The 19,452-nt window shown below is 42.9% G+C and overlaps 2 protein-coding genes and 2 long non-coding RNA genes across 5 annotated transcripts; 2 read left to right on the top strand and 2 right to left on the bottom strand.

Annotated features, from left to right (window-relative positions):
* The first annotated feature begins 30 nt into the window (after positions 1–30).
* LOC110967455 (2-aminoethanethiol dioxygenase-like) lies at positions 31–3,174 on the top strand. Its single transcript, XM_022217059.2, has 2 exons — positions 31–208; positions 514–3,174. The coding sequence occupies exon 2, from the start codon at positions 662–664 to the stop codon at positions 1,424–1,426; it is 765 nt and encodes a 254-aa protein (XP_022072751.1). The 5' UTR covers positions 31–208; positions 514–661; the 3' UTR covers positions 1,427–3,174.
* A 213-nt stretch (positions 3,175–3,387) lies between these two features.
* Positions 3,388–5,169, bottom strand: LOC110967456 (uncharacterized). Of its 2 annotated transcripts, XR_007947093.1 has the most exons (4): positions 4,897–5,169; positions 4,564–4,706; positions 4,191–4,330; positions 3,388–3,853 (listed from the first exon to the last, which is right to left on the bottom strand). It is a non-coding gene; the product is annotated as an uncharacterized LOC110967456 (long non-coding RNA). The 2 variants fall into 2 exon arrangements; XR_002596805.2 differs by lacking the exon at positions 3,388–3,853 and having other exon boundaries at positions 4,069–4,330.
* A 4,550-nt stretch (positions 5,170–9,719) lies between these two features.
* On the bottom strand, positions 9,720–12,183 carry LOC110967454 (early growth response protein 2b-like). The gene is made up of 2 exons (XM_022217058.2): positions 11,903–12,183; positions 9,720–11,770 (listed from the first exon to the last, which is right to left on the bottom strand). The coding sequence occupies exons 1-2, from the start codon at positions 12,051–12,053 to the stop codon at positions 10,713–10,715; spliced, it is 1,209 nt and encodes a 402-aa protein (XP_022072750.2). The 5' UTR covers positions 12,054–12,183; the 3' UTR covers positions 9,720–10,712.
* A 235-nt stretch (positions 12,184–12,418) lies between these two features.
* LOC127537458 (uncharacterized) lies at positions 12,419–15,053 on the top strand. The gene is made up of 2 exons (XR_007947100.1): positions 12,419–12,510; positions 14,473–15,053. It is a non-coding gene; the product is annotated as an uncharacterized LOC127537458 (long non-coding RNA).
* The last annotated feature ends 4,399 nt before the right edge of the window (positions 15,054–19,452 follow it).

Here is a 19,452-nt window from a genome sequence, read left to right as displayed (position 1 = left end):
GTGCGGACGTGTTTGACAGTTATTCAGAAATGGGGTACTGAAGCCGCTTCTGACAGAAAATCGCCACCACAAATTCACAATTAGTTTGTTGCGTTGTATTTCTTCTCACGAATTTCCACGTCTTCATAAAACAATAAATGAATGAAGGAGCAGAAAGCGGACTGTTTCAAATGCGTGTTTTTAGGCTAACCAAAGAGCAGCAAAAGAGGTGAGGATTCACTCTGTAAGCATCTCCGGCAACTAAAAGTGTTTTTGTTGTCTTAATGCATGAATTCAGTAAATGATCAAATGTAATTTGGATATTTCCAGCACTGACTTGATTGTTTGAAGAACTACAATTCATGATGTGCTGTCAGTTTGTAGAATTTTTTTCTGAAATGGACAGTATTGTTGGATAAGTATACAAACGTATATTGGTGGTGGGCTTCTGTGGGAATATTGTATTGATATAATGCTCAGTTTATTATACTTTTTTTAATTAATAACAGTATTCATGTTTGATTAATGTCTCAGGTTCGAAGCAGTTAATGATAAAGTCATCCAATGCTGCTGAAGTGTGCGGAGTGTGTGAGCATATAAATAGACGATCTTCGGTGCTAGCTAAAAGGCTACGGCTAACGAGCCACCAGAGGACCCGGGCAGCTCCGCTCCTCGCCTCGGTATGCTGCCCGCGGACGCTACCATGACCTCCATCGTTCAGAGAATAGCCCGGCAGGCTCTCATCACCTTCAGGAGTCCGCCCCGGGTCGGCGAAGAGCCCGGCAAGTCTTTCCTGGAGAACCACAGCAAGTTGAAGAGCCTGATGACGGAAGTGCAAGCGGCGGACCTGAAGCTGGTGCCGCGAAGAGCCGACGATAGCCCGCCCGGCGTGCCGCCTCCTCACCCGTACCACCACGGTGCCCCGCCGGTCACCTACATGCACATCTGTGAGACGGACCACTTCAGCATGGGGGTGTTCCTGCTGAAAAGCGGCGCTTCCATCCCACTACACGACCACCCGGGGATGCACGGCATGCTCAAAGTCATGTACGGCAAGGTCAGGATCAGCTGCTTTGACCGGCTGGAGCGGCCGACCGGCGGCACGCAGCCGGCGCCCGCGGCGGCCCAGATGGGCGCTCTGCGGCGCTCCGTGCTCCGCTCCACCGGGGAGTACACGGAGGAGAGCGGCCCGTGCGTCCTCTCCCCCGACCGGGACAACCTGCACCAGATCGACGCCGTGGACGGGCCGACAGCGTTCATGGATATCCTGGCCCCGCCGTACGACCCGGACGACGGCAGAGACTGTCACTACTACAGGGTGCTGCCCGGAGCCGAGGTTACAGACACGGAGCAGACGGGGAAGGAGCTCTGGCTTATGAAGATCTCCCAGCCTCCGGACTTCTGGTGTGGAGGGGAGCCGTACCCGGGCCCGGAGGTCTGCCTCTGATCAGCCGACCGACCTGCAGCCGCTAAATGTCGTCTTTTCTCGGGCTGGCGTGGTGCATGCAGGAGGCTCTAGGGCTTGGTTGGAAAACTGGAGGGTCTCAAAATCAATGACACGTTTATCAGTGACATAAGAATGTAAAGTGTAAATTAACTGGTCAAATTTGGGCTTTTTAGACAGAGTTTCACAGCAGAAATGGTGCAGCACAGAATCAGCCGACCTCATTGTTGGTTTTTAAAAGGTGAAACATAAGTAGTCAAGTGTCCATTTCACTTTGACAAAAACTGGAGCCTCAGGCAATTCTTCCTGCTAGTGCTGTGAAAGATAATGGGATCAGGGAGCAGATATTTGCAGCTCATTATCCTGCTGTAAATGCACTAATTAGTTCTCTTTGTTGTGTGAATACCAACTAAGAGATTTCAGAGATTAGCTCTATTTTTAAAAAAATGGAATAGTCATGATTCATTTATTCTAAAATTCAACTTTCTGGGGAAACATTTCAGTCTCTGAGGCTCCAAACCTCAGGACAGCTGAGCAGAATCTGATGTTTCAATCACTCTGTGTGTCAGAGGTTCAAACTCTGCAATGTCACTATTTGCATTTCTGGACTAATATGGTGTAAAAACCTGAGAAGCACCAGAATTGGAGGCTAAAACAAGATCCAGAACATTGCTTTTTCTTGTGCAAGTTGCCAAGATGATGATGATGTGCAGGTTGCTAATGCTGCTTTCAAGAACAGTCGGGAAGTTTGTTAGGGCTGACTGCATCTTGGTCGAAGTCTTGAAGGTTTATATAAAGTTTAAAAATAGAAATACACACACAGCTGCCTCCAGAGACACTAAATTTCAGCTTTGCAAGTCTAAAATCAATCACTTACTGCTGGTAAATGGCTCGTTCTGTTCATTAATGTCATATTTATTCCACATTAAATGCATGGCAGATGCAGTGCTCGAATGTTTCCACACATGATGTTCCAGACTTCTGGCTGAATGCAGCATTTAAAGGTGGACAGTGTTCGTCGCCCGGGACCATGGAGGGATTCTGTTTTGATCGTCTTCCTGCTTCAGCCTTTGTGATGTTTGTTCTGCTCTGATAAAGAAACTGTGTGAACCTTCAGGTCTCTTTTGAAGACTAAAATGCATCTAAACCTGCAGGTGATCATGATTCTACAAACTGTCTTTTTATGCTGAGAACATTTTCATCCTCAGGACTGTTTGTGAGATTTTTTTTTTTTTTTTGAAAGATGTGCACTAAATCAGGCATCAAGGCTCAAACCTTCCTATAGAAAGGAGAGATTTCCTTAAATCAGCCAAAACTGTCACTGTAATCACAAAATTCAGACTAAGTTTGTTTTCTCAGTTTAATGTTGCAGTTAATCAGAATATTGTTCCTAGATTAAGAAATCTGAGCTCAGAAAACAAATCTCTGCCGCAGTAATATTCATGTTTCGTTCAAATATTCACAGGGGAATTGCTGAAAATGATGCTTGTTCCAAAATTAGTCGTGGCATGAAATTAAGCTCTAAAATTCACAGGGCTGGGGGTGTCTGAGGTGAGTTTCCTTTAAAAGTGCACACATTACATCAGCTGCAGTGCTGTATTACTGTGGAGATGTTTACAGGGCTTCAGTTAAGCTTTTTCAGTCAGATTCAGGCCTAATAATCCAGTCGGTGTTAAATGAACTGTAGACGCGTCGATGTATTTTGCCTGTAATGAAGGTTTTCTGTCTCTTCATATAAAATGTGCTGTTTATTTTGCCTAAACACGTCTGATCATTTCCAACCATTCATTCCTTACATTTACTGAACTGGCTATCCATTTCCATTAACTAACTCCTTCTGATACTTATTCCTTAGTTTTACCGAAGTGTTTATAGCTGACTCTTTATCCATCGCTGTTAGCTAACTACTTCAGTTGTTCTTAGCAAACTAGTTATCAACTACTGATAGCTAATTATATCAACCGTTTATCCTTTAGGTCATTTTTATTCATGACTGGTGGCTAACTGTTCACTCTTAATATTTAGCTAACCGTGTGTCTACCGTTAGGTAACGACTTTAACCGGTTTAGCTCTTTATGAATTACTGTTAGCTAACTGCTTCAACTTTTTCCTGTTTATCTGTTTTTTGTTGTGATTTAACTATTCACTCTTTGCTTTTAGCTAACTGTTACTATATTCTATCATTGCTAGCTAGCTGTATGATTGAACTGTTTATCCATTGCTGTTTGCGAACAGCAATGGACTTATCTACTCATACTTATCTAACTGGTACTATATACTGTTAATATAATAATCACTCAGAGAAAGTTAAGTGACAGTCATTAGTGTATCAGGTGCCATTTTATCCGTCATTTTCTTCCACGCTGTCAGTCATAGACACAGTAAGAGTTTTCTTCCTGAAAGGGAGCGGGGCCAGCAGCACTACAGATACTGAAACAGAATGTTTAGAACTAAATTAAAACCAGGAGTTATACAGTAAAGATGAAATTGAATGTGGCGAGATTTACAAGGGATCTTTGTACTTAATCAGACCAACTATGGTTTCGACAACGCCACCTGGGTCTAGCACCCAGGAAATCTAGCTCTGGTGAGTTTCCAGTCACTAGGCCAACACAAGTTCCATTGCACAGGATGGGTGAGACATATCCAGTTTAACAAGGTTTATTAACCAATTATCAAAAAAAATAAAATAATCCACACCAGTTAACATATACCAACTAAAAGGAAGAATGGGCAACAAGGAATTAAAACCTGGGCTGAGGCTTACCCTGCGGCAGGACAACCAAAAGGGGAGAAGAATCCTCAGAGTAATCACCACTGCAAATCATACACACGCAAAAATCAAAGAAGGGGACCGTGAAGAAAATACCACCACCAGGGAATAACTGCTGCAGTAAGCCACAGCACCTGTAACAGAAGACAAAGAAAAATTAATAAAACATGCCCACTCTAACCATAACTGGTGTTGAGAAAAGGAAACGAAACAATGAATTAAAACAGAATGACTTAAATCCAAAACATAAAACAAAATACACTCACAAAAGCAAACAACAAAAAACAATCAAACCAACTAACACAAGAAAATAAACCAAACAAAAGAAATTATTAAAACAATATCTAAATCATCAGTAAAAACCCACATCCGTTGAACAGTTTACAAGAGCCTGTGTCACCAGGCCTCAGCCTTCAAAGTCCAAACAGGTGATACCGCCTCTGCACCAAACAGGCCCAGGCTGCACTCAGCAGTGCTGGGCCAACATGGTACTCTGCTCGAGGTTGGCAGCTGAAAATAAAACAAACAAAACATTACCAAAACCAAAGAAAACCGAAGCAAACCAAAACAGCAGCATGGGTCCACGTGGTGATGACTGGACAGCTAAAAATAAAAGATAAAAATCTATCATTAAATAGACCAAAAAACAAACAAAAAAAAAAATAAAATCAACCAACTTAAATGGCCAAAATTCACATACCAGGTGAGCCGAGGATATAAACTTTGGAAATACAGCCCATCCACGTCTTGGCCACACACCTGGAGCCGACCAACAATCACACACACTGCAGGGCTCCAGCTGATCGCCTCCCCCAGGCCAGTAATCAGCCACACTAAAAGGAGCGGTGATTTTAAGCACTGCATGCAACAACAAAAAAAGGACCAGAGCCCTCACATTTTAGACGGCACACCTTGACAACAATTACAGCAGCTGGACACAAAGAATGTGGCTACATCCAGAATGCCGCCATGCCAAACCACAGCAACCACAGTGGAAGTGAACTGCACTGCTGCACACCTGAATATAAACGGTGCATGGTACCGCCCAGCAATTAAGACACCCACACTGCTGGCACAGCGCCTCACAGTGGCCCGGAGGAAAACATCCTCCTGTCACACAACCATTTTTTGGTGTATTTTGAGCTTGAAAATTAAAAGCACATTTTGGGAGCATGTGAGACCTTAATTAATTTACAACAAAAGGCAGAGTGATATAGGACCTTTAATGTGTCTGCTGTGTCTTTATGCTGTCTTTGTGTTCTTTACATCTGTTGTACATTAATGAGCTACCTGCAGGTTTCCAAAAAATAGATTCTTTAAATCCAAATCATTAACATTAATTTGAAGCAAAACACACCAGTCATTTTGCTGAAAGGACTTTTTTTTTTTGGAAACAACATATACAGAACAAAGAACCATGAAAAAGAATTAATTAATAGAAAAACACCCTCTGAAGGATGCTAGCTAATAGATGGATAAATTTGTTCTTATATGAGCGTTAGGCTTCCTATTCTATAAATTTTTAGTACCTCTGTCAGACAAGAGTAAAAATGTTTGAAAAAGTATTTAGATACTGACCTTAATCTCTTTTAATTGCTTATTTTAACTGGCAGATCCCTATTTTATGAAATTATCTGTTTGTTCTCTTTTTTGTTAATGCAACTAAATATTTCGCAATAAAAGCCTCTTGGAGCATATTTTCATTCTCTTTTCCTCTTTGCTTTGCTGTGAAACATGTGCACGAAGTGTTAAATTTCAACACGATCCGCTTCAAAATTACAGTTAATTTATATAAAAAACTAAAGCTAATTAATCAAATGCAGAAGTTTCTTTCTGAGGCTTTAGAAATGTTTGTTTTTGTTGCTCTCTTGTGTCGTTCCCAGGTTCTGCTGACGCCATCTCAGCATCGCAGCACAAACTGGGTAAATAAAAGACGAACTGTGGTAGCACCCGTCCAAGGTCAGAGCCGTGAGGCCTGCCAGGTTACATTTAATCCGAACAGCTGTTAAACAAACATCTGGCTGTTAATGGTTGATTGTAAGGTGGTGAACCGTGTGACCTGATGGATGTTGACACCTGAGGGCAGAACTACAAGCTAAAATCAACGTGTTATCAGCTGCGTTGAACTTAAAGTCACGGTTTATGTGTTGCAAAGGTGTCTCCCTGCTAACCCACTAGATCGCCATGGTAACATGCTGCACAGCTAGATCGCCATGGTAACTGATGCTGCACAGCTAGATTGCCATGGTAACTGATGCCGCACTGCTAGATCGCCATGGTAACTGATGCTGCACAGCTAGATCGCCATGGTAACTGATGCTGCACAGCTAGATCGCCATGGTAACTGATGCCGCACAGCTAGATCGCCATGGTAACTGATGCTGCACAGCTAGATCGCCATGGTAACTGATGCTGGATAGATAATCCACTCTAGAGGGGTTATGTTCAGACTTTCCAATTTTAATCTGGTCAGAAAAGCATCTCCATTTCACCAGTTCTTTTCCTGGCCTTATTTTCAGCTCATACTGCAGCTAAAAAATGAGAAAATTGATATTTAGCACAGAAAATATTCAATTAGTAACATTTATTTCACTTTGATTTAACCAGAAACTGAAGAAATTTGAACAGACTGATCAAGATCTTCAAAATAATGCTAGAAAAACATTTTTTTTAAGAACCGGCCTCTAAAAAAAGCTGGAAAAGTGCAACCACAAATGTTTTATGAGTTGGAACAAATCATTGTGCTCTTTATATTCAGATTTCCCTTCAGTGGGCCAACAGATATATGTACAATAATCAGATTTTTACCAAATTTAAATACAGTAAACCAGTGTAAATTTTGAGTTACTATTTGTAGAAATACAAATTTTGATGTGGACATTGTTGACAGATTTGGTCTTTATTTCTTTCTTTCTTTTTAAACAGTCGATATGTAAATAAATGCTTTATTTATGTAATTTTATGAGCTACTATCTGTAGTTTAACAAAACAGGGAATCTGTAAAATAACAGTTGAAATTATATTTACCATTTTTAAATCCGTAATACAGTATACTTTTTTTTTCAAATAACAACAAATAGCTCCAAAATGACAGTATTTTTTGCTGATTTTAATATAAATAGCGTAATATTGTGGTAAAACATTGTCAAAAAAAATCAATTACTATATCCATCCATCCATCCATCCATCCATCCATCCATCCATCCATCCATTCTCTATACCGCTTTATCCTCACTAGGGTCATGGGGGGTGCTGGAGTCTATCCCAGCTGACTCGGGTGAAGGCAGGGGACACCCTGGACAGGTCACCAGTCTGTCACAGGGCTACATATACAGACACACAATCACACTCACATTCACACCTACGGACAATTTAGAGTCAATTACTACATATATGTGCAAATATAGATTTTTGATGTGGACTTTACATAGTTACATAATAATATACTTTTTTTCTGAGGTTTTACTAGATATTACACTACCTGTTCAAAAAAAAGTCATTCACTCTTATATCTCATTGGACCACCTTTAACTCTGAGTCTGCCTCTCATTCGCTGTGGCATCATTTCATGAGCTTCTGCAATGTCACAGCTTTTATTTCTGTCCAGAGTTAGATTAATCTTCTACCAAGATCTTATACTGATGATAGGAAAGTCGGACAAAGTCTTCTCCAGAACATCCCAAAGATCCTCGGTTGTTCCGAGGTCTGGACTCTGTGGAGGACAATCCATCTCATCTCCCTGATCCACTCATTCTCAGTGTGAACCCATGAATCCTGGAATCATCATCTTGGAACATGAAAACCTCCACTGATATAAAGACCTGGTTCTTCTGTATCTTCAGGTATCAGCTGACCTCATTCTTTAGGAACATAAAGTTGCTGAACCTGACCAACCCCAGATCATAACTCTAACCCCCACAGGCTGGAAGGAACTAAACATGATAAGGACATCACTTCATCTGCTTCTCTTCTGACCCTGATGCCCCCATTGTTAAGGAAAAATTGTAGGTAATAGGTCATTTCGAACCAACATACAGAAGGTCATCACTTGACTCCAATTGGAGACACACAGAAGCACACCAACTGCTCAGACAGACAACTATTTACTGATATAGCAACAACAACAAGGTTAAATCCTGCCTCTTTTCTCTTTCAGACAGTATAAACCCTGCAAGGACAGAGAGACTCCTCAGAGTTGATACTGACAATGCACTTGTTATGTCAATTCTCCTGAATTCAGTAAAGCATTTTTCTCTACATCAGTCATCTGAGTGTTCCCGAGTTCGCCTCCGGTGTTTCCTCACCTGACATCGCAGAAATTCCCTAACACCCATCACTCTGGAACAGGGTAAATCTGGACTCATCAGACCAAATGACCTTCTTCCATTGCTTCAGAGTCCAATCTTTATGCTCCATAGCAAACTGAAGCCCTTTTTTTCTGATCATCCTCACTAATCAGTGATTTTCTTAGAGCTACAGCTGTTTAGTCCCAATCCTTTGAGTTCCCTTCATGTGGAAATGTTCGTACTTTGGCTATTAAGCCATGAGATCTACTGTTGGTTTCCTGCGATCATCTAAGAGTTTGTTCCTGAAGATGATGTTCTCCACTGTCCTTCAGGCTTTAAGAATGCGTTGGACGGTTCTTAACCTGATTGTAGTTGTTTCATCTCCTTAGTTGTTTCCGTTGCTTGATGCAGGCCAATCATTTGACCCTTCTGAAACAGATCAACATCCTTTCCATGACCACAGGAGATGTCTTCCAACATGGCTGATTAAGACATGAGAAGCTCCTCACTGCATCAGCTAGCAGCCTGTCCTCAAACAAAAAACGACCACATAGGTCGTCTGTACACGCCCGTATTACAACCCAGTGTTACGTTTTGATGTATGCGACCTCCGGCGGTTGAGTAAGTATCGACACTCTGGAGTCGCAGGTGAAACGTCATCATAAACAAACTTTTATCTAACACTATCCCTGTCCTTATCCCTAACCCTAACCTTAACCATAACCCTAAAAACGTGTTAGGAAAGTGAGAAAAAGACGTTTTGCGACGGAAAAGCCGTTTTGAGAATTAAATCCCGTAATGTGTTCGTTTTCCCCGTAGGGGCGCAAACATTCATACGACCAAACGACCGATGCGGTCGTATGAATTTGAGGACTTGTTGTTAAATCCAGGTGGCAACTTTTTTGGGGGGGTCAGGCAGTGTGTATCTGTATAACTCAATTATTTGTAAAAGTGGGTGGACATTATTTACACTTTGGGCCTGTTTTTATGGTTTCATGTAAATTAACACAGCCTTATTTGTACTCTGTATCATCTGTAATTTAACAAAAATGGGAAATTGTGTAAAATAACAGTAAAATGTTTAATTTTTTACAGTGTAGGAGGCTGAAGACATGAGAAACGGATCTGAACTACAAACTTTAGGTAAGAAGCATTTCAGAACTCTGAAGATTGTTCCACCAGCAACCAAAAATACGTCCCCTGACTTCATAAAGCAACAGCAGGAGGACACAGCAACTGAACAAGTCAACATTTATTTGCATTGACAAGAAGCATCAGTCCGTCAGAATAAAAGCTTTAGTGCTCATCTTGTTTGCATAAAAATTATAAAACACGACAACATAACTTTTTTCTCCAGTAACTCTTGTATCTCACATTCATCTGGTAGAAATGCTGGTCAGGAAACCTTCCAAAAATAAAAAATTCAAACATAAAATTACAGATTATCAGGCTACAATCTCATCAAATCCCAACATGCTGTGTGACACAACACTTCTAACATGATAGAAAACCTGCACGTTAAAAAAAAGCTTAATTTTGCTGCATCTAGCCAATAGAAAGTCCCACTTTAGCCCCGCCCCAGTCTGTGACGTCCTTTCAGTACACTCTGACATCACTTCCTCCTTTATTGTGTCATGTTTTTGCAAAATTGCAGAGAGGAATTACAGTTTGACATCTTGTTTCTGTGGACATTTGAGCGCCAAAAGTGTAAAAACTCTGGAGAATAGCAGCTAAAATCAGCCGTTAACTGGACTAAAATACAAAATGTCTGAATTGATCACAGGAATCCTGTGACTTTGCAGCTGAAGATGGGTTTGTTTTCTCTTCTTTCCTCCACATTTTCTCAGGACATGCCATAAAATTAGAATGTAGGCCCAAAGTCCAGAAGTCACCTCAGTGTGAATCCTATTTTTCTGCTCAGCTGCAGGATCTTGGTTTCATGTTTGCTGCCTGAACTGTAATTGAATCCCTGAGAGCTTGAAGCATAGACAGTAGGAGCTGCTGGTGGTTTGGACTGGCGCATATGCACCACTGGCTCCAACCACACCTCCTTTAAATTTAAATATTTGAACTCTGGATGGATGAGGAGCTGTTTAGTGATAAATAAGAAGATTCTGTCTCTGATTCTCCCTGATTTTTTTTTTTTTTAAAGTTATGGCTTCTAAGTTTAAGTCTTCCTTCCTGTGGAGTCAATTTAAACTACAGGGTGAAGATCGTGGCGGGATGCGGATTAGGACGCAGAGGCTTTCTTCTCCTTCTGCCGCAGGTGGATCTTCATGTGCCGCCGCCTCTCGTCGCTCCGGGCGAACTTCCTCCCGCACTGGTCGCAGGAGAACGGCTTCTCCCCGGTGTGCGTGCGGATGTGCGTGGTGAGGTGGTCGCTGCGGCTGAAGTTCCTCATGCAGATGCGGCACTGGAACGGCTTGTGGCCGGTGTGGATGCGCAGGTGTCGGCTCAGCTCGTCCGACCGGGAGAACCTCCGGTCGCAGCTCTCCGCCGGGCACGGATACGGCCTCTGGTGGACGGGCGTCTTGCTCGGTCGGTTCGGGTACTTTCTGGGTCTCAGGATCGGTCTGAGGGGGAGGTTCTGGTGGTTTGGGAAAGCGGCGGCCATCGGACCCTCGGCGGCCGGCGAGGGCGCGCCGAGCGTAAAGTTCCTGATGGTGTTGAGGGGCGTGAGAGGCGGAGGAACCCGGAGGGAGTCCAGGGGGTACGGCAGGGATTTCCTCTCCGGGAAGGCGGACTGGATGTCTCTCTGGCAACTCTGCTGGTAGAAGCCTCCGTACTCGGGCATGATGGAGAGCAGCGCCGCGCCGTCAACTGTCGGTTTGGGCGCAGAGTTGTAGGTGGGGGGCGGGTGGTAGGACACGGCGCAGGTGGAGGTGGCCAGGTACCCCCCTGCAGACTGGTCCTGATACATGTCACCGCTGCACGAGTAGGACGGGGCCGGGTGGGGGTGGGGGTGAGGGGGCGCGTACATGTGGCTGATGTCTGGCTGGCCGTGCGCCATGGTGCCGTCCCCGGCGTCCTCTCCTCCTCCTCCTCCTGCGTAAATATCTGGCGACGCTGAGGGCGAACCAGACACCGTGAGCGGCCCCGGGGTCGCGATGTCCGCGCTGACCACGTCGATAACGTCTCCCGGTGTCCACGGTCCTCCTGCACTCCTGGAGTCCAGAGAAAACTTGCCGGTGAACGCCACAGGGTGCGTGCGTAAAGTGGCCACGTACTGCGCAAGGTCGCCCTGCAGAGGCAGCTCAGGTGCGCTCTTCTCCTCGTACAGAAGGTTTCCTGGAAAACACAGAAAAGTAATGTCAGTCAGAATGCAAATTTAGAGGAAATTCAGTTTCACATCTCTGACATTTTACGCATTGGGACACCGGTTATTCTGTGCATCATTTTTACGCAGCTCCACATCCTTACCGCCTCCATTCTCATCAGGTTTCCCTTCGTGTTCCTCCTCCCCTACAGCCTCTTCTTTAAACACCATCGAGCTTTCTGTGTACACATCTTTAGGAATATTGTCTACAATGCTGAGAGACGCAGAAACTTCATCAACTATCTTCGCCGTCATTCTTTGAGATGATTTATACCTAATTTAGATTTAAGTGTCCGCTTTGCTGCCTGACTGCCTCTCAGACGGAATGAATATTTCCCCTCATTTTGTCTGTTCCGCCTCTCATCTCTTGTAAATAGCTCCTGGCCAGCGCGTTATGGTTATAAAGGGGATCTCTGGGTGTCCCGTTGCGTCATTCACCAAATATGGAGTTGAGGGTTTAAAAAAAAAGAGGGAACTCCAGAAATAGGACTGGTGGAGGTTGCCGTGACGAAACGTGGAATAAATCAAACCCATATCCAGTTTAGGTAAATAAACTCCAAACATCACAGGTGATGGTTCGGTCTGAATTAAATTTTTGACTTTTATCCCAAACATCGGAGCTTGTTGCTGCCTTCAGGCTCATTTGGAGGACAGAAAAAAAGCTCCATCATTCGGAATTCCGGTCACACTTTCTCCATAAATGGATTCTCCGGTGAGCTGAGAGGAGCTGTCTGCTTATATGGCTGGTATCCGGGTAAATCGTGTTACATTGTGTTGTCTTTGTGCCAGATGAGCCCACACACTGACTGCACGGACCCGTTTGTTTTCTCCGCTGCCTTGTCAGAAACAGATTATTGCTCCGAGTCCGGCCTTTGTTGGAGATAGATGGGCTGATTACTGAGAAGATAATCATTTAATTCATTTATTCGGGAAGCTGCTGGGCCTTGTTGGACAAAAATGGAAAGGAGATTGCAAAAGAAATTAAACAACCTGCATTTATAATTTACTCTTAAAGCTGTTAAACTAATGCAAACATGCAGCTGCAGAACAGAGCAGCTAAATCAGAAAATAAAACATAAATCTTGCATTCAACTGATTTACAGCATAAAATGTTCCCAGAGTCAAAATCAAATCTCTCAATTAACCTCTGAGATCAAATTAAGATATTAGAATTGATGGTACTTTTCCATTTCTCGTTTCTATTTAAGTCCACTATACTTTTTATTTTTAGTCATGTGTATGTTATTGTTTTTCTATCAGGCACTGCATTTATTCTCATGTTATGTAATTTTTTCTGAGCAAAATCTGGCACAAGAATTTCCTCCAGCATTAATAAAATCTTAAAATAAGGAGAATTCTGGTTTATTTAAGGATGCTGTGTTTTCAATTAATGTGTCTGAGAGTCATTCAGGGAAACAAGACAAAACATTAAATATCAGTGCAAAAAGGGTTTACTCCCTTTTTAAAAAATGGTATTGCATAACTTTTAGTTTCCAGTTTGGCTGATAGGAAGAAGAAATGGACGTTAGAGATCTCCATCCAGGTCTACCTGATCACATGCATATATTTCAGTCGGTTTGTTTCCATCTGTAAGTTTGAGACAAGAAGCTGAATTGCATGTAAGGTGGAGGCAGAAATACGTCTGTAAGCTGGTGGTGTTCCTCCTCTCACTGATTTGCTGCCAACTGGTAAAGTCTTGTCCAAAAATGGCTCAAAAGATGTCATAAGTGACAAACTTGTCCAAAACAACATAAGCCTGTCCAGATGACTTGAAGCTTGTCCAAAATGGCTCAAACCTTCCTTCAAAATGAGTAAACAATGCACCCAAAATGACATACATCTGTCCAAAACGACTCAAAATTTGTGCTAGATGACTTAAAAGTTGTCCAAAGTGACTCATGTCCACAGGCAGGAAGCTGAATTAAATGGAAGATGAAGCTCTGAGGATGAAGGCAAGAAGACGTCTAACTGGTGGTGTTTCTGCTCTCACTGCTCTGCTGCCCACTGACAAAAAATACCATAAATGACTAACTTGTTTGTAATTTAAAGTTGTTCAAATTACTCAAAACTGATTCCAGAATTACTCAAAATGTGTTCAGAGTGGCTCCAAAATGACATAAACCTGTGCATTGACTTCAAATTTCTGAAAAATGACAAAACAATCTCTCCAAAGTGACTTCAAAATTATGTCCAGAGGCAAGAAGCAGTTTAAAATAAAAGATGAAACTCTGAGGGTGGAGGTAGAAATACATCTTTAAACTGCTCTGACTGACATAAACTTGTTCAAAATGGCTTAACATTTGTCTGAAGTTACTCAGAACCTGTCAAAAATTACATAAAGCTGTTGAAAGTAGCTTAAAGTTTATGCAAAATTGTCAGGCCAGCCACTGGCGGCTCTGCCTAGTGCCTCCTCCCCCTTCCTTCCCTCCTCTGTGTCTAGGTGGTGCTCTGTGTTGTGGCAACGCTCAGCTGTAGACACTTGCAATCAGCTGATTGGATCCCTGACGACAGGTGTTCCTAACCAATCAGCGCTGCCTTCTCGTCCTACAAGAGTAGACGCCACACACACTCTGGCGCTGGATCGTGACACTACTTCTGTAATCACTCAGCCGTTATAGCCTATAGTTTCTGCCTTTGTTTGCGTTCAGTAACACCGTTTTCTCCTATGCTACAGTTCCTGCACCTGCTGCCTGGACACCTCAACCCTCACCAGCATACCCCTGCCTAGACCCACAGAGAGAATTACTACACGCCAGCCCAGCGCATCCCACGACGGACACCGCCGCCCTTCCTTCCGCGTCCTCTTCCAGAGAATTCGCCAGCCGGTGCCCCGGTTCGAGCGTCTCCTATGTAGAAGACTCAAATTACCTGTAAGAATCAAAGAGGATTCCCCGGCACAAAGGAGTTAGGTTTCAAGCCCTGTCGGCACAAGCATACACAGTTCTGAGTGAGCTCCTCAGCCCTTTTGGCTTCGCTTTTTGTTCAGCCTCTGAGTAGTTATTCCAAGCCCTTTTGGCTTTGCTTTTTGTTAACCTCTGAGTTAGTTAATCCAAGCCCTTTTGGCTCTGCTTTTTGTAACCACTGAGTAAGTTTTTCCAGGCCCCTTTTGGCTTTGTTTTCAGTTAAAAGCACCATCAGTCGAAGTAGTTTCGGCCACCGTAGTTTAGTAGTTGTCGTCTAGCTGTTAGCCTGCATTTAGCTAATCATATCTGTTGTAAATACGTTTCTGGCATTAAAAGCCCCTTTAAAAATGCAGTCACTGTTGTTCCTGTCTCATTCCTTGCACATGAGCTCTAACCAGAATCTTAACAAAAAATGACCTGAAAATGTCTTCAAACTGACACAAAGTGTCCGAAATAACTCCTGTCCACAGACAGGAGTCTAACGTAAAAAGAGAAAAGACGTCTGTAAACTGATGAACTCACTGCTCTGCTGCCAAATTACAAAAATTCCAAAAAAAGACTTAAAAACTGTCAGTTTGTCTAGTATGACTTGAAACTGGTGACACAGAGGAAAAACTGCTGAAAAATCATCCAAAATGACATAATTCTGTCTGAAATTACTCCTGTCCAGAGAGGAAGAGCTGGAAGACTCAGAGGATGAAGGTAGAAAGACAAGAGGATGTCCTGAGAGATGATAATTCTCTGGAAACTGGTGATCCAGAATGTCTCAAACGTTGCCCAAAGTGACTCAACTTGTCAGAATTTACAGTGCCTTGTCAAAGTATTCGGTCCCCTTGAACTTTTCAACCTTTCGCCACATTTCAGGCTTCAAACATAAAGATATAAAATTTTAATTTTTTGTCAAGAATCAACAACAATTGGGACACAATCGTGAAGTGGAACGAAATTTATTGGATATTTTAAACTTTTTAACAAATAAACTGAAAAGTGGGGTGTGCAATATTATTCGGCCCCTTTACTTTCAGTGCAGCAAACTCACTCCAGAAGTTCAGTGAGGATCTCTGAATGATCCAATGTTGTCCTAAATGACTGATGATGATAAATAGAATCCACCTGTGTGTAATCAAGTCTCCGTATAAATGCACCTGCTCTGTGATAGTCTCAGGGTTCTGTTTAAAGTGCAGAGAGCATCATGAAGACCAAGGAACACACCAGGCAGGTCCCAGATACTGTTGTGGAGAAGTTTAAAGCCGGATTTGGATACAAAAAGATTTCCCAAGCTTTAAACATCTCAAGGAGCACTGTGCAAGCAATCATATTGAAATGGAAGGAGTATCAGACCACTGCAAATCTACCAAGACCCGGCCGTCCCTCTAAACTTTCACCTGGAACAAGGAGAAGACTGATCAGAGATGCAGCCAAGAGGCCCATGATCACTCTGGATGAACTGCAGAGATCTACAGCTGAGGTGGGAGAGTCTGTCCATAGGACAACAATCAGTCGTACACTGCACAAATCTGGCCTTTATGGAAGAGTGGCAAGAAGAAAGCCATTTCTCAAAGATATCCATAAAAAGTCTCGTTTAAAGTTTGCCACAAGCCACCTGGGAGACACACCAAACATGTGGAAGAAGGTGCTCTGGTCAGATGAAACCAAAATCAAACTTTTTGGCCACAATGCAAAACGATATGTTTGGCGTAAAAGCAGCACAGCTCATCACCCTGAACACACCATCCCCACTGTCAAACATGGTGGTGGCAGCCTCATGGTTTGGGCCTGCTTTTCTTCAGCAGGGACAGGGAAGATGGTTAAAATTGATGGGAAGATGAATGGAGCCAAATACAGGAGCATTCTGGAAGAAAACCTGTTGGAGTCTGCAAAAGACCTGAGACTGGGACGGAGATTTATCTTCCAACAGGACAATGATCCAAAACATAAAGCCAAATCTACAATGGAATGGTTCACAAATAAACGTATCCAGGTGTTAGAATGGCCAAGTCAAAGTCCAGACCTGAATCCAGTCGAGAATCTGTGGGCAGAGCTGAAGACTGCTGTTCACAAACGCTCTCCATCCAACCTCACTGAGCTCGAGTTGTTTTGCAAGGAAGAATGGGCAAGAATTTCAGTCTCTCGATGTGCAAAACTGATAGAGACATACCCCAAGCGACTTGCAGCTGTAATTGCAGCAAAAGGTGGCGCTACAAAGTATTAATGCAAGGGGGCCGAATAATATTGGACGCCCCACTTTTCAGGTTTTTATTTGTTAAAGTATAAAATATCCAATAAATTTTGTTCCACTTCACGATTGTGTCCCAATTGTTGTTGATTCTTGACAAAAAATTAAAATTTTATATCTTTATGTTTGAAGCCTGAAATGTGGCGAAAGGTTGAAAAGTTCAAGGGGGCCGAATACTTTCACAAGGCACTGTACATAAACCTTTCCAAAATTACTTAATATCTGTGCAAAGTGACAAACAAGAGAAGCACTCAGAGAGCTCAGTCCTCCTCCAAGGCTGCTCATTCCCCCATATGTCAGAAATGCAACATGGAATGTGTCCATTTAATATAAATGTACCCACAAACAAAGTGACCTTGCATTAGATTAGCATTTCTATATTTTCCAATGAAGTTAGTAAGGGTGAGGTTTTTAACCTTGCTGACATGTTTCGACTACATCTGCAGTCTTTCCCAGAGTGTCGTCTAAAGTGTTGATGACGTGTCGTTTTTATCAGGTGACCGGTCCGACAGATTTGGCCATGGCCCTCGCTGTCTGATGGTCTCTAGATGATGGAGTCTAAGATGTTAGAGGGTGTAAGACCCCTCGTCCCAGTTCATGGAATCATTGGCCCGCTTCCTGATCTTGTACATCTTCAACCAAAGAGTGTCATAGGTAAAGCTGGAGCACAGATATTGTCGGATGTTCCATCTATAGTAACTATTGCAGCGGGACGAACTACAGACTGAGTACTTGGCCTCGCTTTTATTGTACTCCTAAACATGTTCCCTTAACTCTATGTCCTCTTCATTAACTATGTAAAGGATGTCAGGAATGACTCATCAACACCTGAAGAGGCCAACACAGAAGATCCCTGCAAACAAGCGCGTCAAGGTGGTTAAAGCAGTGTTTACTTTTCTCTGCCACTGTGCTCGGCCAGGCACTCCATCCAGCAGAAGAGATTCAGTGCCATGCTGGCAACACGAGGGCTACAGACGCTACAGCTGGTCGACTTGGATCCTGCTCTTGATCTTCTGCGTACTGCTCGAAGAGGCCATTGAGATCAGGAAGGGGGCAAATGATTGCATGAACCGGGATGAGGGGGCTACACCTTCTAACACCTGGGACTCCACCCAGACACTATCGGGGGGCGGACGGTGTGATCGGCCTGAAAGATTCTGAAAGATCTGTCAGGCAGACATAGTTGAAACATGTCAGCAAGGTAAAAAAAACTCACCCTTTCTAACTTTTTCGAAAACAAAGAATTGCTAATCTAATATAAGAAAACGACTAAATGAACATAATCAATTTAAAATGACCTTGTGCTGACCACAGGCATGTGTTGTGCATGTGTGTGTTATGTATGAATCACAATCAGTGGGAATTGATGGGACTCAGAAACACACCCACAGTTTAATCAGTTGTTCCTTGTATCATTTGTGATGGATAAGTCCTGATTAGTCCTCAGTGGTGGATTTGAAGTAGGATCACAATCAGCTGATGTAGTGTTCAGTTGTTGTCATGGTTACAGTGACGCCATGCTGTTATCTCACAGTGATACAGAAATCTTTAACAATCCATGGATCCAGACTATAAGCAGCATCACTGCCAAAATCTAATCACTTGGTCCTTGTGTCATTTCTGACCTTCACTGAAAATTTCATCCAAATCTGTTTTTCTGTTTTTGAGTAATGTTGCAGACAGACAGACAGACAGACAAACCAACGTCACGTAACTTGATGGCGTTCTGAGTCCAAAATGACTCAAAAATTGTCATGTTCACAGATGAGAAGCTGAATCAGAAACAAGACTTGGAGGATGAAGGTAGAAAGACTTCTGGAAACTGGTGGCGTTCTGAAGCTCACTGCACTGCTGCTGAATGGCCTTTCAGAAAATTACATAAACTGGCCAAAGAATGATTCAAGATATCTGCAAAATGGCAAAAAATGTGTCCAAAGTGACTCAAGTCCACAGACGAGGACCTCAATCAAAGGTAAGACGAGGCTTAGGATGCTGAAAGACGTCTGTAAACTGGTGGTTTTTCTGATCTGCTGCAGGCTGAGAAAGAAAACTGCTGATGTCGGACTGAGAAAACCTCCACAGAGCAGAGGAATCCAGCTGTGAAACTGCAACTAATGAACCTGGAGCTCCTGAAGATGATGCTTCACCTCCACGACATCAGCTGGAAGGAAAGGTCAAGACTCTGAGCTCTCCTTATTGTCAGTAAAAGCTGTTTTAATAAGAAAAAAGTCACTCTATGTGCTGAATATCTGCAGCTCCAACACAATGAGCAGAACTCACACCTGGAAACAAACTGGCAGAAGAAGGTTCCTGGGTACACATGTCGTAAATATGTTCATTACTGGCAGCTGATTTCTGTGGGGTTTTTTCAGTCGAACAACAACAAATAATTCCTGTAAAAATCCTGTTTTCTGTAAAGGGAGTTTGTACTGTTCGTTGCAATATACGGTGTTTTATGCAACCACGTTTTCCCTGAACCTCTACAACTGAGGAGCAGAGTGCAAAGTTAGCATGA

This window comes from Acanthochromis polyacanthus, chromosome 15, assembly GCF_021347895.1.
Source record: "Acanthochromis polyacanthus isolate Apoly-LR-REF ecotype Palm Island chromosome 15, KAUST_Apoly_ChrSc, whole genome shotgun sequence".
NCBI lineage: Eukaryota > Metazoa > Chordata > Actinopteri > Pomacentridae > Acanthochromis > Acanthochromis polyacanthus.
The sequence above is the reverse complement of the archived record's forward strand: the minus strand, read 5'-3'. Positions and strand labels throughout refer to the sequence as shown.

Excerpts from the sequence above, each read along its gene's own strand:
- LOC110967455 (XM_022217059.2), top strand. The coding sequence starts at position 662 with ATGCTGCCCGCGGACGCTACCATGACCTCCATCGTTCAGAGAATAGCC.
- LOC110967454 (XM_022217058.2), bottom strand. The coding sequence starts at position 12,053 with ATGACGGCGAAGATAGTTGATGAAGTTTCTGCGTCTCTCAGCATTGTA. Across the intron at positions 11,771-11,902 it reads ACCTGATGAGAATGGAGGCG|GAAACCTTCTGTACGAGGAG; the intron begins GTAAGGATGTGG and ends TGTGTTTTCCAG.